This window comes from Mastacembelus armatus, chromosome 15 (genome assembly GCF_900324485.2).
Source record: "Mastacembelus armatus chromosome 15, fMasArm1.2, whole genome shotgun sequence".
Lineage (NCBI taxonomy): Eukaryota > Metazoa > Chordata > Actinopteri > Synbranchiformes > Mastacembelidae > Mastacembelus > Mastacembelus armatus.
Window position 1 is genome coordinate 16,935,385 of NC_046647.1, and position 27,910 is coordinate 16,963,294.

The 27,910-nt window shown below is 40.9% G+C and overlaps 1 protein-coding gene across 4 annotated transcripts; it reads right to left on the reverse strand.

Annotated features, from left to right (window-relative positions):
• Positions 1-2,588: 2,588 nt before the first annotated feature.
• spock2 (SPARC (osteonectin), cwcv and kazal like domains proteoglycan 2) lies at positions 2,589-27,300 on the reverse strand. Of its 4 annotated transcripts, XM_026309663.2 has the most exons (12): positions 27,112-27,300; positions 16,591-16,599; positions 16,042-16,087; positions 7,969-8,083; positions 7,507-7,612; positions 6,168-6,273; positions 5,827-5,961; positions 4,943-5,161; positions 4,368-4,430; positions 3,906-4,112; positions 3,335-3,466; positions 2,589-2,814 (listed from the first exon to the last, which is right to left on the reverse strand). In XM_026309663.2, exons 1-12 carry the CDS (start codon positions 27,298-27,300, stop codon positions 2,669-2,671), a joined length of 1,473 nt encoding a protein of 490 aa, XP_026165448.1. In that variant the 3' UTR covers positions 2,589-2,668. The 4 variants fall into 4 exon arrangements, with proteins under 4 accessions (XP_026165448.1, XP_026165449.1, XP_026165450.1 ...); XM_026309664.2 differs by lacking the exon at positions 16,591-16,599; XM_026309665.2 differs by lacking the exon at positions 3,906-4,112.
• Between the last annotated feature and the right edge of the window lie 610 nt (positions 27,301-27,910).

Consider the following 27,910-nt stretch of genomic DNA (forward strand, 5'->3'; position numbering starts at 1 on the left):
GTGACATTTAGTGTGTTTTGGGAATATATTTGTGTGCCATTGCCACAAATTATTCACATTATGTCCAACTCAACTACAATAATATGTCAAAGTGCAAAGAAGAACTAAACTGGAAGGATGGATAAAGCTAAACTGAATACATCCTTCCCAATGTAAAAACATAAAACATCAGATAAATCAATGAAATAAAAGTTAACTAGGTTTTACATCTGACAGCTTCAGCTTCAGGACAATTTTCTACACTTTTCCTGGAAGCATGTGGTTCTGTTACATATGGCTTGTTGTTTTTACCAAGCAGGAGAATTAATCAGCATAATAACCTGACAGGTTGCTGAAAATGATTGGTCCCTTTGGGTAGCCAGAAGACTTGCTGTTGGTATCAAGTATTCAGACATCCAATGACAGGTATGCATGCGCACAGCTAACACATTTAAGGTTTCACCCACTGGGATATTACTGGTACTGATTTCCATTATCACAGAAATGTAAAACTGAGAAGTGACATTTTAGAGGATTGGTTACTGTCAGTTTTCAAAAAGCTAAGATAAGATTTCTCACCCTGAGCTCCCGAGGATGCACGTATGCTGAAACATACTGTCAGGTTTACATTTCACTGTTCCCAGACTGAATAGTTGACAGTAGAAAGGCTTGAGCAATGTCCTGAGGAGGCTGAGTGCAGACTTTTCTATAGGCATTGTGCTTTCAGAAGTGCTGACATGTAGACATGAGTCTGTGTCTCATTTTTGCTGGTTTACTATAGATATAAACTGCATTCTACTGCGGGATGAGCCAATGCAAGAGTAGAAGTGACACAACAACAGAGAAAAAGTCACACACAGAGAGGGCTATGCCTTTGAAATGATACCTTATGAGAATTAAAACAAGTGTTAAAATGAGGGCTGCAAAAACATGTATCATAGTAGCAAAAACATGTATCATAGTATGTCATTTCTATACTTAATGTTCACTTTACAGATGTTGGAAAAATGTAAATGTAGATTATCATATTTTAAAAGTATTTCAAGGTGTCAGCTAGTCAAATTCTATCACCTAGCTGGTTGATAGTCACAAGATATAGATAGTCCTCGACATTTAAGAATCACTGTTTAAAGCACAGTTAAAATGGCAAAGTATAAAGTATAGATATGAAGAATTAGGGGTACGTTTTATTTCTATTGACAAAACTCTGATGTGCTTGTCGTTTGTGCATCATGCATTACTGACACTGCATGAGGAAACATTTTACTTAGGGCCACTGCTGTAGTGAAGATGAAAAATGGTTGTAATTAGAGCCTGGCCAATACACTATATCAGCACTGCTGATATTATCTGACAGTTTTATTCTATCGCAGACCTCGCATTGGCATACATATTTTTACAGTTAACAATGTACCAATAGTACAATACATATAGAGAGCTATAGAGAGCACTTAAAAAACCAAGGAATACTTCGAGAGGAAAGTCAGAAGTAATTTTCTGGACACCAATAATTTATAAATATTTAGTTCTGAAACAAGGTGTTTGATGAGCTGGCAAATAGACCAACAATTCACAGAGCCACACTGCTCACATGTTTAAAATGCATTACCAATATTTTGGCCAGTATCTTTAAACACATATCTAATCACTTTGGTCAGCTCATACGTTTTCAATTAGTGCCACTATCAGGGCATATTTTTCCCTTGTCCAGTTCTTCGGTCTGTAATGGGGTGGGCAACCCATGTTATTATGGCTATTATGCCAAATTTCTGCACATCACTGCTCAAGAATCATGGCAGTGCAAAAAGAAATGAACAAGCGCAGACTCAGATACACAATGGCCAGCTGGGCGACATAGACCAGTTTATTTTACTTTTTTTTTTTTATTAAACACAATAGTTGATCCACAATTTGATACGATGTACACAACTAAGCAGTATATTCTGCTAGTCTTCAAGGCATTGATAATGGGACTAATAAGTGACAATCTGGCTTCTGATACACACATTATATACAAGCTAAAGAGTGATGCGTGAGAACTCTTTTTAATAAGTCGTAAAGGAGACAGAGCACCACTGTCACATATGAGCTGAAGCGTATGACATGAAAACAGTAAAGTCAAACGGTGCTTTTCAATATTCTAAAGTGGCGTTGTATTTTTGCCACCTGTTTCCTGCCTAAAACCAAAACTGGTTATCTAAATTTTGTATTCTGTGAAAATAAAAGATGAAAGAGGCCAGATTATACTATCGAAATGCACCCGATCTTTTTGCATTTTTTTTATGTAAGCACATAACAAGCACCTGCAGCTGCTTAAAGTCCCCAGTATGCATCAGCTAAAAACTGCTTAAAGATAGTTCAAAGGACAGACAACAGAAGAGAACAAAGATTCACAAGTATAAGGGACAAAATTCTTGACTTTAGACCCACAATTCTTTAATAGTGATATTTTCCCTCCCTTTCCCTTTGTAAGGACATCGTCTACACTAAATACTCCCATAGCATATGCATCTTCCCTTTCCCAACCCGTGCATCCCTCTCCCTCACTTTTTCATAAGCCAGTGTTGTTCTGAGTGTGAGAGCTTCATCACGTCCATCTCTTTGCTGGATCTGTATGAGTATATGTGTGTGTTTTTGTTTGGAACCATCATGATGCTCCTGTAGAGAACCTGGACTTCACATTGGCCCTTTACCAGATATATCCTCCATCATCCACCTCTCCCACCTCTCCCTCTTCCTCTTCAGCCTCCTCTGCAGTCTCCTCGGCTTCTTTCTCTTCCTCATCTTCCCATCCAACCCCACTGCCAAAATCACCTGAATACGCCATTTCGTCATCTGTAGAAAGACGGACACAAAGTGCAGAGCAGAGGGGGAATGCATGGAGATTGAATTATCCATTGTGGCCTCTCGTACATTGCAATAAATTCTGTTCAACATGTCTTCCTCTCAATTTTGATGGAGATTTAAAAACATTGACTGCAAAGGCAAAAGCGGGGGCATGTGTTTGACTTTGTCTGGATTTTAATAGCTATTTCTAAACCTTGCCAGGGGACCCATTCTTATCAGACGCAGGTTCAGTCCAACCAGCCCTCATTTATCTTGAAAGACTTTTCTCACAGTGACAAGCGGCGCTTTAGAATGCAAATAAGTCTGGACACATGAATGTGGCACTGGTCCCTGCAGTGAGTTATACTGCAGTGGGCCTCAGTCCTTTAACATAAAGGAAGCCTTGTGGAGGCACATGTGGGGGTGCTGTGGAGAAGGCCGATCCACTGCGGAGTCTTTTTTGTGACACATTTAAATTGCCGGTTCAAATTCTATTTATTTGTCGACAGCTGAAACCTATGGGACTTACCGCAATCTGGCTTGCCACGAATCCTCGATCCATCTACTTCTGCTCCGTTTTGGTCAACACACCAGCATTCTCCCCTGTCACACTGCTGCTTCCTGTAATAGCCGTCTTCATCGCAGCTGGGGACAAATCGGCCTGGCATTCACACGCATATACACAAAAATGAGAATCAGGTATAGCAGGGTGAATTTACTCTATATACCCTATAATCTTCCCATACCCCCTGAAGGCAGAAGCAGATAAATAGTATAGTGCCCCATCACACATGGCACCCAGCCGAACTGAGAATGTAATGCATGCAGCATATGTGGCAGCCTTGTATTTCATGAATACAAATATGTTCGCTGAGCAAGATGGGGCAAATATGTATTAAATCAGCATATTGCAGCATATTGGGGTGTTGTATGAGTCTATATGTGTGGGCGGTGGCTAGGTAATCATCATGGAATAGAGGAGGACACAAGATTTCTAAAAGAATTTCTGAACCTTTACATGAATATGAAATACAGTCTGTGTTCACACAAAAGAGGGCAGAAAGCCAGGAAAAGGACAGTTAGGCGACACTTAGCCTTACAGGTAGAAGAGTTAACTGTCAAAGTCCAGAGATGGAGAAAAAAAATGTTAAGTGTAACACAAATGAGATGGGGCATAACAGAGCTGTCCATCCAGTCCTTCAAGGGATCATCTGAGTGTTGGTCTGGCTGACTGCCCCTTGCTTGCTGCTTTGTGTCCTTGGAGAGTCCTGACTCAGAGCCCAGGCACCCAGCCAGCCAGCCAAAAACTGCAGTGTGCACATGCATACACACGTCCAAACACACACACACACACACACACACACACACGTTCATATATTCAGCCTCTGACACATACATGTAAAACGCACTGATGGCTGCTTTCCTTTGCCGTCTGTCAGTATCAAGTTCTAATCCACAAGACTGATCAGGGACTAATCCCCACCTCCTGTTTTTCATCTGCTCGACCAAGGAAGACAGACGCCACTGGGTTGAAATGCTCTTATGAGAAGTCAGACACCTACCAAACCTTCTCTTGCCACCATCTAGTACTTGGATTTTCTCAAGCTCAGTCAGGCAGGGTGGCTCTGAAAAGAGCAACATATAAAATACATTTTTTGCAGGTGAAAATAAAAGATCAATGGTTAGACACACAGTGGAGATAATGACTTTCTAAAATCTGCCAAAAAAACCAATCAACAGTCACAATTGAATTATTTTGTGAGTGGAATCAATCATGTCTTCCTGGATATCCAGGACTTCCTGCAGTTTTAAAATCAATTCCCACATATTCCCTTCCCAGACAAAGAACTGTATACTGTAGAGAACTTTGCTGGTTGACAGGTGCAATCTCAGAGAGCTGTGGGAGAACTAGGCTGTCAACAAGCAACAAAAATGTTTTTAGTGCTTCTTGGCTACCATGTCACCCCCTGGTGGACCATGAGAATGTGTAGGAGGATAAATTATGACAGAACAGCACACGACACTGAGGTGGCTACGCCTATGGGCAGTTGAACATCTTGATGTTTGAATGCCTGTGAATGTGTTTATGCCTATGGCCACACAAGCTACACACCTCAGATGCCCCGATAATACTCACTCTCTCTCCAAAAGCAGAGGCACCACTCGGCAGTGGAGACCTTGCCGTCCCTGTAGGAGTCACAGGAGTTGAAGAAGGGTCGGATGCAGACCTCATACTTGTCCAGGTTGATGGCAGCCAGCTCAGCCTGGTCCAGGTACAGGTCACTATTGGTGTCTAACTTGGAAAACATCCAACCTATGGAGTCCTTGCAGCTGGCCACCAGGCTCCTGTCCAGCACTGCAAACAAAAAAACAGACAAACAAACATTCATTTATATCAGGGGACAGCTGCACAAATGGATAATGAAACCATGCCAATGTGCTCAGAAATATGCCCCGTTTCCAATGCAAATCACATAATCCATTATTTTCTTGATTATGTTACTTAATTATGTAATTTCAAAAACAACATTGGAACTTATCATCAGCCCATGAGATGGATTTTTCACTCCAGACTCTACAGTCTGGTTAAGATGCTTTTAAGCACAGTGTGCTCCTGCGTGTGTTCCAACTGTTTACTAACATTTTTTAATATCCAGCCATTAGTTTTCTAGTGCGATCTGATGAAGACATGAGTTAGGATGTAGCACCAGGAGAATCAGGTTAAATTTGTGCAGATTTGGACTTTGTTTTGCTTATTTAATTGCAGTCAGTTGCAGTTGTTGCGTGGTAAATGGCTAGCACATCAGGAGCCAGAAAACAGTATCTTAGAAGTCAGCTTTACACATCCAGAGTTGTGTAGTATATGTTAGATCAGCAGTAGCAGCTGGGTTACAACAACCATTGTCGTCACTGAGATTTAATAAAAGAGTGGTGACATTTTTATAGTTCACTACTATCTGTAAATAAAGTATTGTAGCTATTTCTTAATGCGATTGGGCTTCATTAAGTAGTAGCTTTAACCTGATGCTGTGCTGGCTGCAGAGGTTCTGGCCCCAGGCTTGCTGTTGTTGTTCTGCTTGGCATTGCTCTGCAGTAGCTGGAACCAGTCCCTCAGCCGCTCACCGAGATCAGCCAGATCCTGTCCAGTACAGCTCTCTGTGGAGGCCAGAGGGAGAGACAGAATATGACATGTGTGTCACTGATTCATACTGTAATTGTTATACTTATTGTGTGTGAGAGACAGAGAATAAAAAAGAAAGATGGGCAGCCTTGTTCTGCAACCAATACTAGTGAATTCATATTAAATAAATATATTTGTCCATATTATATATTGTATTGGCTGTTGTTGTTTTTGAGCTTACCATGTTTACCATCCTTAGAAGTAGAAGCAGTTGGACAAGGACACAGACCTGTGCACTTCAGGGTAAGAGCCTTTCCTGTAAGACAGGCCTGCTGCTCCAGCTTGCACTGCAACACAAACACATGCATACATGCATCAACACACGCACACCGGCCACATCAACAAGGAGACACAAAGGTGAAGTAAACTGAGTTACTGCAGCAACATGGATCAAATATTCATGAGTTGACCAACTGTACGCCTCAGTTCAAATCGGAGTCTTGCATGTGCTTTCCAACTTCTGCTTTTTCACAAGGTCAGGGATAGTGATCCAAAAGACAAAGCATAAATCAATAAACACATGGGAGTCTGTCACCACAGGCCACCAACTGGTGTTTCTGACGCTCTACATCGTGGCTCTTTGTCTCCCTTTTTCCCCCGAGAGTCTCTTCACGCTGTTCAGCTCTGAATGTGCAAGGTGCATGCCTATAACACGATCCGAAGGCTGAGAATAAATGTGTATATATCTGAGAGATGCACATATTTTTCATACACTTTGTACTATTTAATACTTAAGTACAAATTCTTTGACATGTCTGTTAGTTCAACCTACACTGATAGTAGGTGTGAAGACTGTTTTAGCAACTTTTTTTAACACAACACATGTTATTACAAAGACACATTGCAGAAGTGACAGTGGATCTGAATGTACTAAGCTGTGTTGAGTGTGATACTGTACAGGTACTCTATGATTTCCAATCCTCTTAGTATATTATATATTACAGCATATTAGGCACAGCTAGGTAAGACTAATGTAGTCTAATACAACAGTCCTGCCATTTTGGAGGCTGCAGCTGATGGTGCTGTTGTATCGGATTATAATGACATGCATTTTTATGTTCTTTACCCTCAATGGTATAAATGGGATATAATATAACACCTTTCAGTATGACTCAGTAAAACTGCAGCCTCCAAAATCAACACAAATTGAAATCACACCTCTCAAAAAAAAGTTTCAGCTAAAACTGAACATTATCACTTTCATGGTGGAAGATTTTTTGAAGGACTGCTGTGTTAGACTTCATAATACACTTACAACTGAGTATATATGTATATATATATATATATATATACATGTATACATACATATATATCCAATCATATTCTTCGAAATGCATTCAAAATCAGAAGCTGGTATTCTGCTGTAATGCTATATATCTGACAAAAATGTTTAAATATGCAGTTCTTTATTTTCTTGGAATCATTACATTGGCTGCAGAATTGTTTCAAACAGTAGAATCACAGGGACAAAATACCACTTATAGTAATGTAGATGAATATATGATATTGCTCCCAACTACCTTTGAGGCATAGTTGTGTCCATCTGATCCACACACGGGGCCAGTGGAGGAGATGGGACAGGGCTGACAGTTTCCATCAGGAGACCTGAGAGCAGGCTGCTTCAGTCTGCAGGACAGAGGAGACACAAACACTTTCAGCCTCACTGTGTCCAGCTGAGACAGCACCCGCTGTGCTAATTCAGAGCACAAACACAGCAGTGCCAACCTGAACATGAAGTAAACTGCCCTCTTTCATGTTGTCTAAATGTATTAGCTTATCACTTAACAGCAGGCAGTTCTACTGTGCTAGTGCCCAAAGCTTTATTATTACCACAAAGGGCCAACAGGAAAACACATCCCAGGAAGCGTCAACCACCAGCTATAAACCTGGTTGTGTTGACCTCATGGAAGTGTGTATTAACAGAGAAGATTTTTGACTGTGTTAAGTGTCAGGCCGTACTTACCCAGGGGCAACACACTCACCTGTGTTCAAGTTTCTTGCGGTTGACGCACACGGCTCGCTGGTAGCCTTGGGCGATGCACACCTTGTGCCGGCTACACTTAACCTTTTGACAGGGGTCCTTGGTGGTGTCTACATCTGGGAAAAAACAGAAAATGAGAAGTATACTGTAGTGTCCCCAGCTGCTTCACTTTCTCTGCCCCTCATTCTACCTTTCACTCCCAGTCTCAAATCCCAGATCTCTCCCCTCTATTTGTTCAGCATAACCTAAGAGTATGTCTAAATTATTGGAGCGGCACAGATGTGTTGCTCTTGCATTGTAAACAAAATGCATCTTAAGCTATTTTGTGCTGTACTGACAGTATAAAAGAATCTTCCTTCTGAATTTAAAAGACCTTCAAGATGAAGCAGATTAGATTGTTGTTCTGAGTTTTTGTAAAATCATATTTGGGATCATGTAGAAGCATTCTCAAGAAAATGTAATTCCATTAACAAAAAGTTGAAGTGTGCTAAATGAAAAGTTAAACTTTTCGCTTATTGAGATACAATTTTAACATTACACTTGCTGAAGTGAATACTTTTTGCAATGTAGGCTAAAGACTGCATGGGTAGCTCACTCTGATCCATCCATCACAACCTCTGCTATCAGCTAATGTTAGACCATGTGTCAGCCCCCCCACACACACAGACACACACTCATATGTCAGAGCTGTCTGAACCTAGCAGCCCTCCTGGAGCCTAAACTAGATGTCACACTCTATTCTTTTCTACTCCCCTGGCCTTTATTCACCTACACTATCAATCATTGCAGTACACTGGAATATGACATTTTCACAGTGTACTACTGCAGGTTTAATCTGACAGAGGTGCTTGTAAATCATGTATTCATTCATCCCTTGCTCATACTGTATCCTGTTTTATGGCACTATTATAATTTAGCAGGCAGGCTTGGGATCCCCACTCATGTCCTCTCCTGTGGCTGAATATATTAATGCTGCCTCGATCACAGGATTATTGAAGTAAACCGACAGATATCTGATTTGAGAAGCAAATCCAAAACAATACACCCCCTGTCATGGCTGAGCTGGTTGTATAACTGACTGAATATCTGCTGTGCTGTTGTGGAGAAACAGTGAGGCTTGGAGGCATTAAAGCCTAGATGCAGACTCCTCATCCATTTAAACTGTCAACAGTGGAGCCTTATTCTCTGGTCCCCTTCCCTCCCGTATCCCAGTTGGCATTGATTGCGTAGAGTATCTCAGGGCACGGTATCACATACATCTTCCAGCTTTCCTCTCCATCTTTTTCTTGCCCTTCCTCAACTCTCTCCTCTCTCTCTGTAACCGCATGCCTTCCTTTGTTTTCCTTGCAGGTTTTCACCCCAGTGCAACTGCAAAACCAATTCAGGACACTTTCTGACACAAAGCACAAGAATGTTAATGTGGCAATCCAGCACTACAAGTGGCAACACTAAATATTTTGCAATCCGTCTGACAAAGATTTAATCAATACTTACACCAAAGAAATGAAAGAAGTAGCATAGAAACACAAAGCAATTAGTCCTGCCTTCTAATAGCAAAACACTTGTAAATAAATCTTGTCTGTAGCGAGCGGCTACAATGCTGGCGCAGCACTGTGTTTTGAGTACAGAAGCATAAGGTGGCTGCCTGAGCCTCATGTTAACTTAACAGGCTTCCACGGATTAAAGCAATGCCTGCTATGATGACGTTTCCATAGCAACAGGCTCTCTGTGGTCCGGAAATCATTTCTGGGTTGACTGTGATTTGCAGCTCAATCTGCTGTTTGTGAGAACTCTCCTCTCTGTTTCTGAAACCCCCGTTGTGCAATCATGCCTATCATGCCTTTTCTGTTCTTTCCATATTTCTTTGTCTTCCCCTCATATCAGACGTCGTCACAACCTGTCAACAAGCCCAGCTGCCTCTGCCCGCACGTTTATTATTTTCCTCATCGCATGCACTCTGTTCAACTCCCAGTGCACCCACCTACTTCAAGTTTTACTTGTCGAAAGTCTCTCCTTTGGTATTAAACTAATTCCTGCAGCAGTAAACCTTTCCTAATTAGGCTCCCTGTGCTTCAGTATAATCCAATCCAGATTTGTATGAGGTTTATCCCTGCAGAGTGGGGATAACAGAGGCACAGCTCAAGCTACATCCTCATCACCAACCCTCTTATCTTCTATTTGCACACCACACTAATATCATCAGTGCTATCTTTTCTTCCAGGTATCAGACTTGTCTGCTGTCCAGAAAACCCCAGAAATAACCAGAAAGCAAGGAAAAGGTGAAATGTACATTTATTTTTGAAAAATTGAATTCACTAATAATTATTGATTAAATAACGAATTGGTAAAACAATAAGTGCTGGCAGATGGGTTGTTCTAAGTAGAGCAAAGCTTAGTGTTTCCCTCTGCTTCTAGTCTTTACTCCAAGTCATCAGGTGGCTTCAGCTTTTTATTTAGCGTCCAGATTTGAGAGTAGTATTGATTGTCTCAACATGCTCTTGGCAGCAAAAGTACTGTAAATAAACATATGTTGAACTGTTCCATTAACATAAAAATATTGATTACAGAAGCTACTTTTTCTTTACTGCTTTGGGTCTCCTAAAACCATTCATGCACCCAGAGAATGGCTGTGTAAGTACAACATTACTGCAACATACTGTAAATAAAATTCAAGCTACATTTACATAAAACGTGATTTATTTTGGAGAATAATTAAAGAATGTTGAGTAGACGATATCCAGGAGCAAAATGCTATGAGCCATGTCTTAAAAAGATTTGCTTTAAATAGATGGAGAGGAGGGTTGACTCCCCTCTGGAAATGGTGCAACATGCTGATCTCTTCACAGTCTCATACATGGAGTTCTAAATTTGACAGAAATAACCCCAGGTGGTCTGAGGAATGAGAGTGGGAAGTGATGACACTTGATAAATTTTAAAAAGTGTGAAGGTGAGATGGGCAGCAATAGCCCCTGAAGGATTGTAGCAGCTGTTTTTGAAGTTTGAGAGTTGTAGTAGTGGGCAGTGTGAACAAATAGCTAGGCTGGGTCCCTGGTGGGGGAAAAGACTGATTTGGTGGCTGCTGTGGAGTAAAAAACATATTAATAGCGGTGGAGAGGTTTACAACAAAAAATGAGAGAGCCTGCTTGATTGTCTTGACATTGTTGCGAGCTGGGGGGCAGACATCCAGTGGGAGACTTCAACAAGGCGGCTGACGCCAATCTACTAAATGAATGTGCATGAGCTGCCCAAGATAGATATCAGTATCTATCAACAGCCTCAAGAGGTATTAAACTCTAGACCTTGTAGAGTGTGGTCTCAGCTTGTTTTCCTGTCCTTAGTGTTTGCCATTGATCTGAAACTATTGATTTGCCAGCAAGTGTCCATTCACCATTCACCTGGTGTCTCTGGCTGAGATAAGCATCTGGAAAACCAGGGCACTGCTGAACGTGTACGTACAGTACAAAAGGATCAGCTTTTCTGTGAGCACTATGCACAGACAGACGTTTGTAGTGGCATGCTCGACTGCGCATATACACTTGTTTGTTCTTACAAGTCCAAATTACAACTATTCTCCTGCAGTGTTTACCGTCTTAAGACCGAGGAGATTCAATCAGTTGCTGGATTGATGAATTGAATGCCGAAATTGACTGCAAATTACCCTGGCCTCTCCCTCACTCAGCACAGCGCTGGCTGAAGTGAAGTCAGTCACTGCGGTGTCTGCATACAAATTTTCACCTCGCTCTGCTGTTGGCATCGACTGTCCGTGCCTTTGGAGGAGTGTTGACAGTTCAAATGCTCTGTCCTGCTCTGCTTGGCAGTGCGGCGCTCTGTGCCGCCTGGCTGAGAAATGAGGTCTGCAGGCTCATTTGAGCTCAAGAGTAAAGATATCGCACTGATTTAGGGACGTCTCAGGGGGACACAGCGTCTCTTCTTGCTCCTCCGCTTCATTAGGCCACTCATAAAGGAAGGTAGATCAATGGTAGGAGATAGCACACGTCAAAATGAGAAAAAGGAAAAAAGATAAATGAAGGGCTTTATGCTGTGGGAAATGCAAGCAGTCAAGTACTATTCTCTGCTCTGGCCATCTGAGGCAAATGTGTAAAACTTTTAGTTTCATTGAAGCTAAAGAAAAACCTTCATTAGGTTGATATTGAAGCCAGGCAGAAGTTGGAGTATTGTTTCAACTCTACTGTCATACAACAGCATCAGTGCTGAAAAATCCAGATATACAGTGGGTACGGAAAGTATTCAGACCCCTTTAAATTTTTCACTCTTTGTGTCATTGCAGCCATTTGCCATAATCAAAAAAGTTCATTTTATTTCTCATTAATGTTCACTCAGCACCCCATCTTGACAGAAAAAAACAGAAATGTAGAAATTTTTGCAAATTTATTAAAAAAGAAAAACTGAAATATCACATGGTCATAAGTATTCAGACCCTGTGCTCAGTATTGAGTAGAAGCACCCTTTTGAGCTAGTACAGCCATGAGTCTTCTTGGGAATGATGCAACAAGTTTTTCACACCTGGATTTGGGGATCCTCTGCCATTCTTCCTTGTAGATCCTCTCCTGTTCTGACAGGTTGGATGGTGAACGTTGGTGGACAGCCATTTTCAGGTCTCTCCAGTGATGCTCAATTGGGTCTAGGTCAGGGCTCTGGCTGGGCCAGTCAAGAACGGTCACAAAGCCACTCCTTTGTTATTTTAGCTGTGTGCTTAGGGTCATTGTCCTGTTGAAAGGTGAACCTTCGGCCCAGTCTGAGGTCCTGAGCACTCTGGAAGAGGTTTTCTTCCAGGATATCTCTGTACTTGGCCGCATTCATCTTTCCTTCAATTGCAACCAGTTGTCCTGTCCCTGCAACTGAAAAACACCCCCACAACATGATGCTCCCACCACCATGTTTCACTGTAGGGATTGTATTGGACAGGGGATGAGCAGTGCCTGGTTTTCTCCACACATACCGCTTAGAATTAACGCCAAAAAGTTCAATCTTGGTCTCATCAGACCAGAGAATCTTATTTCTCATAGTCTGGGAGTCCTTCATGTGTTTTTTGGCAAACTCTATGCAGGCTTTCATGTGTCTTGCACTGAGGAGAGGCTTCCGTCGGGCCACTCTGCCATAAAGCCCCGACTGGTGGAGGGCTGCAGTGATAGTTGACTTTGTGGAACTTTCTCCCATCTCCCTACTGCATCTCTGGAGCTCAGCCACAGTGATCTTTGGGTTCTTCTTTACCTCTCTCACCAAGGCTCTTCTCCCACGATTGCTCAGTTTGGCTGGACGGCCAGGTCTAGAAAGAGTTCTGGTCGTCCCAAACTTTTTCCATTTGAGGATTATGGAGGCCACTGTGCTCTTAGGAACCTTGAGTGCTGCAGAAATTCTTTTGTAACCTTGGCCAGATCTGTGCCTTGCCACAATTCTGTCTCTGAGCTCCTTGGGCAGTTCCTTCGACCTCATGATTCTCATTTGCTCTGACATGCACTGTGAGCTGTAAGGTCTTATATAGACAGGTGTGTGCCTTTCCTAATCAAGTCCAATCAGTTTAATTACACACAGCTGGACTCCAATGAAGGAGCAGAACCATCTCACGGAGGATCAGAAGAAATGGACAGCATGTGAGTTAAATATGAGTGTCACTGCAAAGGGTCTGAATACTTATGACCATGTGATATTTCAGTTTTTCTTCTTTAATAAATTTGCAAAAATTTCTACATTTCTGTTTTTTTCTGTCAAGATGGGGTGCTGAGTGTACATTAATGAGAAATAAAATGAACTTTTTTGATTTTGGCAAATGGCTGCAATGACACAAAGAGTGAAAAATTTAAAGGGGTCTGAATACTTTCCGTACCCACTGTATGTTCATTTCTCACTATTCAGTGCCAGTGCATTATTTGCACATGGCAACAATGGGTTGGTCAAGGCGATGACATCTTAGTTAATTTTAGGTTAGGGTTATGCAGCTATAATGTTTGGTTGAGCGTGAGAGACGAGTGGTTGCAGTTAATGAAAAGGCAAAGATTAATGTCAATGCTGTGACAGGCCATGGACACAAATGGCCCAAGAGTCATATTGTGGATCAGTCAGGTAATTCATCTAGCATTGTGAAGCCCCTTCACCGAACATACACAACATCTGATCTGTCTCAAATCTTTAGTCAGTGACACCCAGTTTGGGGAGAATATCGGGCTTATTCAGCACCGTATCTGCCCAGATCTGCCCATTGCCCACCCTCATCATGAAAACAGTAAAGAACATTGAAAATAACATTGGGTTAAAGTAGATTTCCAGAGAATTATATACTAAAGAGCACTTCAGCTGTCCTGGAGGCTTGAGGTTATTTATTTTTTTTAATCTGTATGTCCTTGTACTTCATGGTGGATGAGTGGTTAGCACTGTTGCCTCAGAGCAAGAAGGGCGTTCTTGACCCGGCCTTTCTGTGTGGAGTTTGCATGTTCTCCTCGTGCTTGCGTGGGTTTACTCCGGGTACTCCGGTTTCCTCCCACAGTCCAAAAACATGCATGTTAAGTTGAATTGCCCATAGGAGTGAGTGTGAGTGTGTGTGGTTGTTTGTCTTTGTGTGTCTCTATGTGGACCTGTGATGGACTGGTGACCTGTCCAGGGTGTACCCCTGCCTTTCGCCCAAAGAGAGCTGGGATAGGCTCCAGCAGATCCCTGTGACCCTGGTTAAGGAATAAGTGGGTATAGAAAATGGATGGATGGATGGATGGATGGATGGATGGATGGATGGATGGATGGATGTCCTTGTGCTAACAAAACATGCAGAGCCTTCAGAAAAAGATTAATTGGGTACTGAAAGATTTAAGAAGGCTTTCTTATTTCTTTGAACTGACATTATAGAAACATTTTTACAGAAGCTTTTCAGACATAAATCAACACATCCATTTTTTTTTCAGTTTATCAACTATCATGTGATTTTGCTAATAACCTCTCTCCTCTCTCGTCCTAATGAACAAGCAGTCTCCTCTTTACAGATGAACCGAGCACGAACACATTTTTTCACTTCATCTGATTTATTCATTTTCATCCTATATACTCTTCAGTACCAGGCAACTAGCTCTCTCCCTCAAGTCTGCGATTTCCTTGTCACCAAACTGCCTTAGAGCTGGCAGGAATAATGTGGATGCCAGTCACTTTACACTAAATCAAAGCATATTAGCCCCCACCCCTGACTCACTCCCTTCTCATGCTTTTACTTCTCTCTGGCCTTTTATTGGAAACCATAATTAGCCCTTCATTAAGCCTTTGGAAATTGTGCTAATGGACTCAACCATTCAACTGACTTCATTCAAACTGCAAATCAAGCGACAATGGTTGAGGACATGACTTTTTGTCATGACTTCATCTTGCCAAGGCTCAATTAAGGCTGGGCAGCAGGAGGAGACCTCGGATACTTTATACACAACTCCTGCTCAAGTGCAGCAGAGAAGGAGAAAAAGCAGAATGAAGTGGTGATGGGTTGAAGTTGAGCCAGTGTTTAGCATCTCCTGGGGTCGGTGCATCAGATCCACTCAAGCAGATAAAATAGAGGTCTAACATCTTTCAACATTTTCGCTGAGGAACCATTACAAGCCTGGACAGCAACTGTCCGACCAGTAAAATACAAACACAGAACAACGCTGTCTAATGTGATGAACCACTGATGGCCTAGGAAGCATCACAGTTCAAATGCAGGACACAATTCAGGCAGACATTATTCCAATTTTTTCTTATGTGGCCTACATGCATGGAACCTTGGGCCTACAAGTAATATGTGCTATAAGAATACTATCAAGCAGAAAGAATAATACAATTTCCAACAATCTATTTTGTGGTCAATACATTTATTTACTTCTTTCAAGGATAATAAAACCAAACAAAAACTCTAACTCTAAACCTGTATTAAGTATAGAATTGTTTTATTTGCTCAAGTTAAAATATTCTCTGCACACTCTGTTTTTCAAAAGATAAATTCACGTGTTGATGCACGTAGGCCTATATTAAACTAGCAAGACACAACAACATACGTAAGCAACCTCACAGTGAGAGAGAGAGAGAGATGACATGGTGCAAGACTTACTGTCATTAGAACCTTGATTTTCATCCCAGGTACGCACATAATCATCCTGCAGAAACAGGCAGAAACGTTTTATTAGCAAATGAGGAGCCATGTAATTTCACAGCGTTATTGATAGAACAATATTAACACTCTGTCATCCTCATAGAGAAGTGAAGTAGTTTACATTATCTTTGCATACGTCTTACATTGTGTATATTAGTCTAACAGCAGGATAATTAGCCAAATAAGTCACACCAGAGATGAGATGGGTATGTACTGTGGCTGTACATCTGTATGGAAATGAGCCCAACAAATCTGCACCCAGTGCCTTTATGGGAGACATATGGCATTGGGTGTAAGCTGCCTTTTAAGTGCTATTCCTTTTTTTCACCTTAATTAGAACATTAATCTTTCTAATTAAAATGGGCACGTTGAAGGAGAAAAAACAGAGAAGATGGATGGTGAAGCAGAGATAAAGACACACAAAAAAGACAGGAAAATGAGTCATGAATGAAAAAGACATCGTACAAAGGTGAGTGGAGGAGTTTTGTAGAACTGGAGAGAACTGACCTCTACCTCCTGGTGAAATGACAGCAAAAGGAGAGAAAAGAGCCAAGATTAGTGAAGGGAATTAAGCTTCATTCAGTGATACTGTAAGGTCATGAGGAAAATATTTTCATATATTTTGAATATTTGTATTTCGAAGCACCTGAACACATAAATATATTCCTTAGAGTACAAAAATTGACAAATGAAGCAACATATCACAGAAAAAAAAAAGATCAGAAGAACAACATTAATATTTTAATACACAAAATGACAAGTATGTGCTTCAATCAGCCTGGAAACATAAGAAAACAACACCACAACTGTCATTACATTGTATTCAAATGTTGCTAAAGTTTGACTAATGCATATGACATCAATTCAAACCAATGAGAAAAGCACTGACAAACACAAAACAACCACAAGGGAAATTGTACTAGTTTTAGCAGATATTTGCATATACTTAGAGGATCCTAACGTGATTAAGAAAAAACATGTTTAAACAAACAGAAAAAGTGAAGAAAACTCAAACAAAGAACATATGGATCTTTCCAACTTCCCACAGGAGACAGCACACATGTAATGGTTTTTGAACATATTGCTGTGTCTGTAATATAAAACATGATTTATAAAAAGATATTTACAATCGACCACCCTGCACCCCTTAGTAATGACTTACTCATCACCGTAAAAATCTACTGTATTAGTGGTGTGTGCCAAACAGCTCCCCGAAAAGTGATAATTCCAACATGTGAATTCAGCTGCCCTCGTGAAAGCTGGGCCCTTCTTTGACCGTCAGTTTTATTTCACAGAGTTAAATATTTTCATCACTGGCAAGGACTCCACTCGAGCACTGAAATCTAACTGCACTGCCGTTGCTCCTCTCGTCCTCTGCTCAGTGCAGTGCTGAGCTCATTTCCCCTCCTCAATGACAGAAAAATCACTTCCAGTAAACGGGCTTATGTCTGGATTTTAACTCAACACTCCAGCTGATCTTTGTGAATGATCGTCAGTTATGAAGTTTAACCTTGTCGGGCCTGATGGAGTCCCCACATTAACAGGGTAAAGACCTCAATGAGTTTATGACCTGGCCATTAATCTGATGCTTCCTATGTCTCCTTTATGGATCCTTCAGCTCTTGCATTATTTAGCAGCCTTTCTGTATTTGTGTTTCTGCCAGGACCAATGAGGAAAGTGTCCTGCTGTGCTGACACGACTGGAAATCAATGATTTCATAAAAGAGAGAAGGTCGAAAATGTATTTGGGGAAAATAAATTCTCCTGAGTGTTCAGTGAAAGTGAGCATGAAACAAGGAGCACAGTGACAAGTTTGGCACGCAGCAGAGAAGTTGCATCACAGAAATATGACTCACAGATCAAAACTCTCGTGAAATAACTGCTGTTTTTTCCACAGAAGTGATTAGAGGAGACAGGACGAGGGCTGAAAACACTCAGCTGTATCCAGGAGCTCTGTGATCTACCTGATAACATCAGAGAGATCTCGTCTTGTTATACAGAGCAGGGAAGCTTACCCTCCATATCAAACATGGCAGACTGTTCACCCTGCTGCTGAGCTCCACAATACTGATCGACAGACCGCAATCCGTCAAATCTGTTGGCTGAGCATGACGACCCGATGAGCCTGTCCACTGTTAAATTGGACTCAACTCAGGAGGAACTGAACAGTGTCACACAGATCTCTAAAAATCTGTGTGATTTGTTGGGTGGATTGAAAAAGAAGAACAAACAGGAAACTGTTTGAAGTGTGTGTCTATGTGAAGGGTTGTGCGTGTGTGTGACTGACAGGTGTTTTGGGGTAAATGTCAGCTGTCACATGCACTCTGTTCACAGACACTGTCCTGTGGGAGCTGTTCACGGTGACAGCAGAGGGCATCACTGCCTCATCAGTAACAAAGGACACAATATAAACCCTTTCCTGGAGATCAGCTGCCAGATGAAGGTTCAGTAACATATTTTAAAGTGACTTCTAGTTTCTTACTGAGAGAAATCTTTAAATATTTTATGCAAATTATTCTATTTCAGTTTAAAGAATAAAATATGTTCAATCAATTGGTAAATGGGAAACTAAAAGAGCACTGACTTCAACTCTTACATTTTGCTGACCCATCCAGCCACGTCAAACGTCCAAGTTTTAATGACATTGTTGCTCTATAACATCACGCTGTGCTCCAAACAGGTCGAGAGCCACAACCTTATTCTGGCATTTGGAGACTGAGGCTGATGTTGGAGGGTTTGATCAGAAAGTCGCCTGCTTTGAAGAAACAGACTGAGCCACTCTGAACTGAAACATCTGCTTATTGCAGTCTCCCTCCAGACCTCACTGTGGTCCAGGTCCGCATGATTTATCCTCATTCAAACCGACTGTGCCTACAGTGAAAGATCCTTAAGACAGTACAAGAAGTCCTTAAAAGACAAGAGACACAGAGCTGCACAAAGAAGCTGACCATGTACAGTGAGGAGTTCTCTCAGACATGAAAAGCATTAATTAGCTGTTAAGCAATTGACAAATCACATTCAGCAAGTTCCATATACAAAATTTTATTATACATTTATCTTTACAAGACATATTCATGCAATGAGGTTTTATTTTAACATCGACAATAATCTTGTCGAAGCACACTCCTGAAATACACTTTTAGATACTGCTGTAGTAAAAAATGTAACCCCAGAATCTGATGAAATAAAGCTGAAAAATCATAAATGACATTGCCCTGAGGTTTTCTTCAGCAGAGCTGCACCGTACAGCCTCGTATCACTTCCTCCCACCTCGAGACTCACATGAAGACTCAGTTGCTGTTCACAGTCTCTCAGCTTTGGTTTACAGATCACACGAGACATATTTGAGATGAAACAACTCCCTCTACAATATTCTCATCCTATATGTTGTCCGCTTATCGCCATGTGCACTGGTAATTCATGAGAAGCACGACTGCTGATTCCTGTGTTTCTGCATGCACTTAGGGCTCTGAGCTGATGCTTATGGATTTCACAGCAAATGCAGAGCATCACACGCCATCAAGGGCAAGGCTTATGTAAGGGAGCTGGGAGGACTTGCTATGTGAAAGGTGGCGCAAGAATTACACAGTTTTTTTTTTACCTCTGTAGGCCCCAGAAAATTATTCTGACAATACAAGGTTTTATTGTGTAATTCTAATAATTTTGCAGTGTTAAGCTCTTGCTATTTTATTGGTATTAAGGAACTGAGCATGTAAATTGCTACAATGTTCTTGAAACACACTACAGACGCTCTGCACCCTGTACATTTAAGCATGTTCTTTGAGATAAGCATGGAGCTACAGGTGCAGTTTGTTTCCACATTCCTACCCATTTTGACACTCTGATTCCTTTTTACTTTGATTTATCCTCCATTTGCATCTACAGAGACTCTCCACATCTACCTGCCTGTAAATGCACAGGGTGTGCTCTATTAGATGCCATTTTACGACTTGTCAAACATTTGCCTGCTGAAGATCTAGTAGCTGCAAGCTTGGTTTCATTATTACTTATTGGAGTGTTCCTTTTTCTAATATTCTCACAGTTCAAACAGAACTTGGAAAAAACTAGTACATATGATTACAGAAAGTTTAAAAATGAAAATCTCACTTTCATTTGAAACTTTTAAAACATTTAACTCTAACATTTTGAACGTCGCTTGTAATGGTTTTCATTACATGGGACATGATGTGTGTGTCAAAAACAGATGTTTTGACACACACATGAACTAAATGAGTCTACCTGCTTACATAAAGGGTTAAAAATATTAAAAATAGCAGAAAATTCCTTATTTGCATTTGTAGAGTATTTATTTTTTCTAGAATATCCATATATTACTTCTAATGCTTTTTCTATAGTATTTCAGAACAGGGAGACATTAAACCAGAAGACACAAACAGAAAGGACATTGAGAATGACTGTAGACCTTTGGGCAGGGAAGTTTGACCCTGATGGACCAGTTCATCAGGGGATGTAGAAAATGACACACACATAAATAAGATCAGATCCAAATGTATTCCAAGCATGTCCACACCTACAACATATGTGTGATACACAGAGCTATGTTTCATTGAAAATAGTGTAATTTAGAGTTAGTAATTTAAATATATCTCCCATGCACAGTTTGCAGAGAATTATCCGTTTTTACTTAAGAAAATATACTTTTCCAGACGAACAGACATATTGTCTGCATTGCACTTCTACTTTCTGCTTCATAGATGTTATTTTATACTGAAGTTGGTAGAAAGAAGGTATTCATTTATGTGACAATTACTTTTAAAGCTATTGTGCGTTATACATGTTAATTTTCTGCCTCATTCAAGAAAGGCTTCAATGTCACTCTTCACACTGAAGTAGGTTTGAGTGACATCAGAAATACAGTGACGAGAGCCTGTCTGACAATAGCACCTAATGATGTAAATGGTGAATTGCTTTTTCCCATTTCAGTGGATACACATTCAAAGTTGCAGCACAAAAATAGACAGTTTTCATTGAATTTGGCTGAAATTTTGCATTTTGGTAAATTATTAAACTCCTTAGCTTAGTTTTACAACATGCACTGCACACACACACAACAGGCAAACAGATACAGCTATAAAAATTACACTTAGTCCATAAAGTCTCACACCAGCGCTGTACTTACTATCTATAAATAAAAATAGGTTTTGTACCTCTCAGGGCCCTACGGGGAATAAGAAAAGTCTGCAACCAACAGGAGAATCTGGTCCAAACAGCGAGAACCTTCACACTTCACTGAAAACACAGAGCTCAACTGAAAAACAGACTTATCCAGCAATGGAAAATCAATGAAGATGCCTTAGTAGGGGCTACAAGAAGGATAAGAATCAGCCAATGATTAGGGACAAGGGAGTCCAAAACAATGTCATCGAATAAGAGAGTCACAACCACATCAGCAGCAACAGTGAACTTAAACCTGGGGCATCTTGTGAAAAAGGGGAACTGGCTGTGATTTGTGATTTTGCCTGAGAAGTCCAGAGACTGGCCTTACTCATATCTAATACTCATGAAACACAAACTACTCTTTGGAAACTACAAAATCTTCTGAACAGCAGGTTTCTCATTTCTGGCTGTTGACAGTTAATTTTGCTGGCTGAGATGACAATAGTTGCTATAGCTATGGCAAAATGCCATGAAATGGGTGAGGCAGTCATAGTGATTTCTTTCTTTTTACATATTTTATAATTGTACACAATAACATAGAATGAAATGCCTCTGATCTTCAAGAGATTAAGCTACTGCTAATGTAGTAAACTAGTTAGTCTAATCACTAATGGTTGCAGAAAAACTTCTTCAACATGTGCACAAAGTCCTTTTTGCTCTTAGGGATCTTTTATTTCCAACCAAATTTTCAGATCAAATTGTATCAGCTACTGTAGAAAAGCTGATCTTGCACTGGCAGAGACTCAGTCTGGCTTAAACCCAAAGGTAACAACACTTTAGTGTAATTTACTGTAGGGACAGTCACTGACACAGAGTAATTATTAGTTTAAAAAAGGTTTGATTTATTGAACATGCCAAACACATACTCACAGTCTCATGATAACTTAAGAAGCGTAATGCCTGACTGTTCTTTAACAAATAGACTCAGAGGACGAACTTTGGTAAGATTATAAACAAGTTTTACTTGCAAGCAGTAACAGTCACACAGCACCTTGGTACAGCATGAGGGTCACTGGCTGCTTGCAGCCTAATACATCAGTTTTCATGGTAACACAAAAGGGAGGTGGTTTCACACAGAAAGACATCTGGGCCCTTATCAAATAGTCAAGGTTAGAGCAAACTGTGCTCACTGAGAGCAACAATTATATTTCCACAATCCACAATAGGCCCCATTCAGAAGTGTTTCAGTTATACTAAAGTAAGGTGGATCAGGTCACAGGAGGGTAAACATTTTAATTTCTCTAACACTGACAAATCAAATACTTTTAAATTGTCACGTTTTACTTCTGAATTCATATGAACTAAAGTCACAATAATGCAAAACTTCAAAGAAAAAGTATATGGGGCTTTTGTTGCTGCTGATAACTGGGCTACTTACTGTAAATACAGTTTTCTGACTACAGCAGGATATTGTATCGCATAAAGAACTTATTACAGAAAGATTCCTGGACATCAGGTGTTCTCTGCAAAAAGCCTATATAGAATATAGACTTGCAGGTGTAGCCAAAACAGAAGCAGGTCACTGTGAGAAGCCATGCATGCAAAATACTCACAGGAGTCTCTGGCCTCTGTATGGAGGCATGTTGTACAAAATGATGCCTTAAAGGGCTGTATCTTTCTCAGCAACTATTACTCACATGTGTATGGAGAGTTCTGGGTAAAGACACATTTATTGGATTTTATGCACAATTGCATCTGCTACGAAATGTGATATTTATCATCTTTTTTTACTACCCCCTGGCTTTCTGCAGCACCTGTGCCCTTCAGCTGTGGCTATTGTACTGCAGTACGAAACAGATGTAGTAGTGCAAGCAGGGCATAATGAAAGGTTGTTTCTTTTTTCTTTTTTTTTTCTTCTACTCAATTACAGCCCACCTAGTGCTCTGGTAGCCAGCCAAGACACCACACAGCGCACTGGTACTCTGTCCAAATCCTGAACAACCAGACCACCTTTGACAGTTCCCAGAAGTGAATGAGCCGATCAAGATCCACTACATGGGCATTGTCAACAGAGCTCTGGACATTGTCGGCCTCATAGAGAATCAGGAATGTGATAAGGAATGACCCATGCCAGAACAAAGCATGACTAGATAGACTAATGGATGTCTGATAAGCTGTTATCATCATTCATGGCATTATTGTATCAGCAGCCTTTTCTAACATTAGAGAGTATGGGGGAGTTGAACGGCCGTCTGATAGGAAAACCACTGGGCGCAGGCCTAGTGATGATAATTTACTGTTCATCTGGATAGTCTTTAATGGAGTATTTGGCTCCAGTGTTACAGATGCCATTATCCACAATTATGGCTTTTATGCTATAATGAAATGATAAGAAGGAGCAGGGAGGGGTGCACCTGCAATAACAATGTGTTAAAATCCTGCTGGACTGTAGCCAGTTTCAGAGCACAGGAGGCAGGAGACGATAGGAAGCAGAGGTAAATCCCCCGTTCAGAGTTCTCCATACAGTACCAATATCGTGCAAACCAACATCACAATAAAAACTGCCAAGACCTGACAGAAGTGCTTCCACCATTCTGCATATTTAATCCACTGGCATCAACAAGGGACCTGATGTGCTTTGAGCTGGCACAGAGTTTTTCTGTTCATTAAAAATGTAGGGAGTGGATAACAGGTGCAGCCAGGATTGGTTCTGGGTGGTTCTGACTGTAGAGCTGTGCGTTTTTAAGATAAGGATTTACCAGGCAGAGACAGCGCTGGATAGGAAGGATAAAAATGAGAAAAATATTAAACAAAAATCACAGCACAAACACTCACTCCTCTCTTTCATGGACATACTGTGCCATTCTGTGTGAGCATGTGTTCTTATGTCCTAAACGTCATCTTTTTTTAGGCGTCAAAATAAGTTTACCTTATTAAATCAACAGGAATAAAACATCACACCGATTTCATGGCATGAAGATTTCATGGACAGTATCATTGTCACGGGGGGGGGGAGCAAAAAATTGAATTTACCATTGATTTGCCTTTAGTAGACACACCAGATTGGATCTGCTATAAACTGCATGTAGTATTCGCCAGCCATTTAACTTCCTGCCAAAATGAAAATACGCAGATTCTCGACTAGTGAGGTTACACCAGTTGACGCCAAATTGTCTCTATAATTTAGTCCTCGAATTACTGTGTGCTTAACAAATCTTATTTAGTGTGTGTTTGTAAAAAAATCTCCTTGAGAGGACAACAAACAAAAAGATGTATTTTTAGGAATGAATCTCCATGTTTACTAGCTACTGTCTCAAGATTTATCCACTGTTTCCGTTTGGTCGCACTGTCTAGTCAGCAATCCATAATGATTAAATAACAGCAACAAAAAGTAAAGACAAACAATTTCACGCTGAGGGAGGATGTGAGTCTTTGGGTTAAATTAAGTCTGCATTCAGTCACCATGACGGCCTTCCCCCAGTTAATATTTCATTTTTGTATTTTTCCTGGATTTGGTGCATTAGTGGAATTAAATGTTGCGTGCACCTGTCAGATTAAAGGACTAAAGGTATCCCATTCTATTATTTGTTGACTGTAACTGTTAAATCTAATCGCCTTGTGTCCCTGTGAAGTAGATTGAACCAAAGTGTGGGAGCTATTTTTATTGGAAGTGAAAGACTCTCTTATCCTGATTCTGCTTTTACATTTTGTAAGAGAATAAATATGAAATATTTACAGTGTTCATTCTGCAGCCTATGCTTTGTGTGTTTGTGTTTGCGTGTGTGTGTGTGTGTGTGTGTTAAGGTTTGTGGGCATATTGTGCATGTTTGTGTAAAAGAGAGAAAAAAAGAGCTTTGATTATGGCCTTCCAGCTTGAGATTAATATAAAACATTCAGCTCTCAGAGGACTATGCAAGCCAACATCAATTTGTGTAGTCTGAACGCATATAAGTGTGTCACTGGCAGTTCTTTGTACATCTACCAAACAATTCCCAGAGAACGAGCTCCTCATTTTATAGTTCAGTTTTATTTAGCTCAAAAGCCAACGTGAGGCAACACCAATTAAATGTTCATTATATTCAATATTCAGTAGCTCTCATTAAGAATCATCAAGAAAACACCAGTTGGTTGCACAAAGGGTTTTTAGGTTGAAAAACGTTAGAGTTTTAATGATATGAACAATTCTAATAAAGGATGTCTCCACTTTTTCCTCCACCCTGAAGCATGACTGGTGTGGGGATAGAGTCATCGAACTCCCAGTGATACATGCTCCATTTCAACATCATAACACACACACACACACACACACACACTGCTGTTGCTACGGTAGCAAGCTGAAATCAAAGTGGTTTCTATTGGCAATTCCCCTGGGGGAGGTTCAGCGGTTCGTTTCTCTGATGTTTCTTCTGTCATCATCATCATCACCAGAGATACCACCGCTCCTGCCCTTCAACACGCTTGCAAACGCACCAACACAAACACACACACAAAACAGCTCTAATAAAATCACACTTAAGTATAGACACTTTCATAGAAACGCACGCATGCACACGCGGATTAAGAAAATTACCCCTGGGAATAATGATCATGAAAGAGATACAGTGTGCACAGTGTGTAGGAGCTATTTGTGTTACACAGCAGCTTTGATGTTAAATTGTGGTAAAATGGGAAAGCAGTGCAAGTGACAGCTTCAAGCTGGATGGCAAACCCTTAAGCATTGTAAAGAAGATGATCCCACTTTCCCCTAACTGTTTATACCGTAGGATGCTCCATATTCTCAGTGTGTTTGTGTTTTTATTCTCTCTGGAAGGAGGATTTTTTTTTAATTCAAAGTAAAGCTGGGGCTCCAACTCACATCTAGAATCAATGCTGTGTATTAAAAGAGCAGCATCCACTGAGTCATAATCCCACAATAATTCAGACCTAATCTTCCCATGTGCACAATTTCATTACTCCTATAAGTACAGTCCCAGCCTCTGTGTGATTATTATGATTTAGAAAGACTCACATTCTCCTGTGAAGATGTGGCATTGTTCTCATATAGGTGGTCAAGCCAACTGCTCCCGTTTCAAATCCAATAACGATACCTATCACATGCTGCATTAACCACCCTGGATCAATTAAAACACAATTAACAGGAGTAATATGGAACATAATCCAACTGCACTATTGTACAAATCCTGTTGGGATCATTAGTAATCATTTCACAGAGCTGGAGGCAAAAACCACTGTATACATTTACAGACACAGCAATATATCAGCAGGCAAATCCTGCAGGCTTTAATCAATCCCTGCAACCCAGTTCTGTCTGTTCATTAGGTGAATATGCAAATCACGGCCCTGGCTCCTCTAATCAAGTGTGACTAAAACAATAATTGTTTACAATTAACCAAGAGCTATACACTAAAACTGGAAAGAGTAGTGGCCTTTATTTACTTTGGTGTTTAAAGGTGTGGATTTGTAGTGAAAGCTGGTTCTCCTTAAATATCACCATCGGCAACCGGGATTTTTGAAGTGGAAGTAAAATATCCACTAATTCCCCCAAACTATAACCAGCACTTCACTAACACTTTGAGACATTTTTTTAAACAACAAAAGGCTAAACGTGCATGGAGGTGATGCTTATTCAATACATCCCGTGTCTTCTGCAGTTTTCTCCAGTCCAGTGCGTTCGCCCATTATCTTTGAATTTCCTTTTATTTTGAAACATTTCTTTTAAAATGTGCGGAGTGGGGAGTGTGTGTTGGGGGGATGGGTGTACGGTCAGACATCAGTAACAAGTTTGTGCGCATTATCAGGCTTAGAAAGTGTGTGAACACTGTTCAAGCTGTTCCCGTGGCCGTGCGTCTTTCCCCCAGCAGCGCATCTTACCGCATTACCGCGCATCTCACAGCCAACACGGCGGACTTACGTCTCTGAAGCGATTCCAGTGCTTGATCTTGCGGCTGTACTGTGAAATGGTGGACAGCCACTGCTCGTCTTCCATGAAATTCCCAGTTTTTTCAGCCTCTTTGACGCTCTTCACGTCGGTCTGAAAGGTAGACCCCGTGAGCATCACCAGCGGGACCAGAAGGCACACGATATCCGTAATTTCCACCATGGTAGCAGACAAAAACACCTCGCACGCACCGGCTGTCGGCTGTCCTCTTCTGGGAGGAGGAGGATGCTGAGGCTGGATTGAAACTACCAACTGATTAGCCTATAGGGTGCTCCTTCTGCTGCTGGGAGAGAGGGGCTGAGAGAGACAGAGAGAGAGAGAGTTGAGGGTAATATTCAGTGGGAGTTCTGCCGCTGTATGACAGCATTTGGTAGGTTTCTGTGAATAAGTCACAGATTTATTGGCATTTTCATGTTGGTTTACTGCTGCGCCTCCTCTTCCCCCTCTTGGTTTGTCCAGGTGGGGCAGTTTGTTTGGTATATGGAGCAGACTCAATTAGAGCTGCAAACCACAGATTACCTCCATTATCCAGTAATCTGTGGATTATATTCATTGTTTATTTTGTCTTTAAAATGTCAGAATATTGGACTGAGGGAGGATGCACTCATCTTCCAGCAAAACCTGCAGCGTAGAAACAGTCGGTTGCAAGTGAATTTCACAAATAAAAGCATTTCTTAAATAAGTAGGCTACACAAGCTTTGGGATCAAAACAAAATTAATGGAACAAAATGTAAAGTAATCATGTTTCTGAGTAATATGTATTAATTTGTAA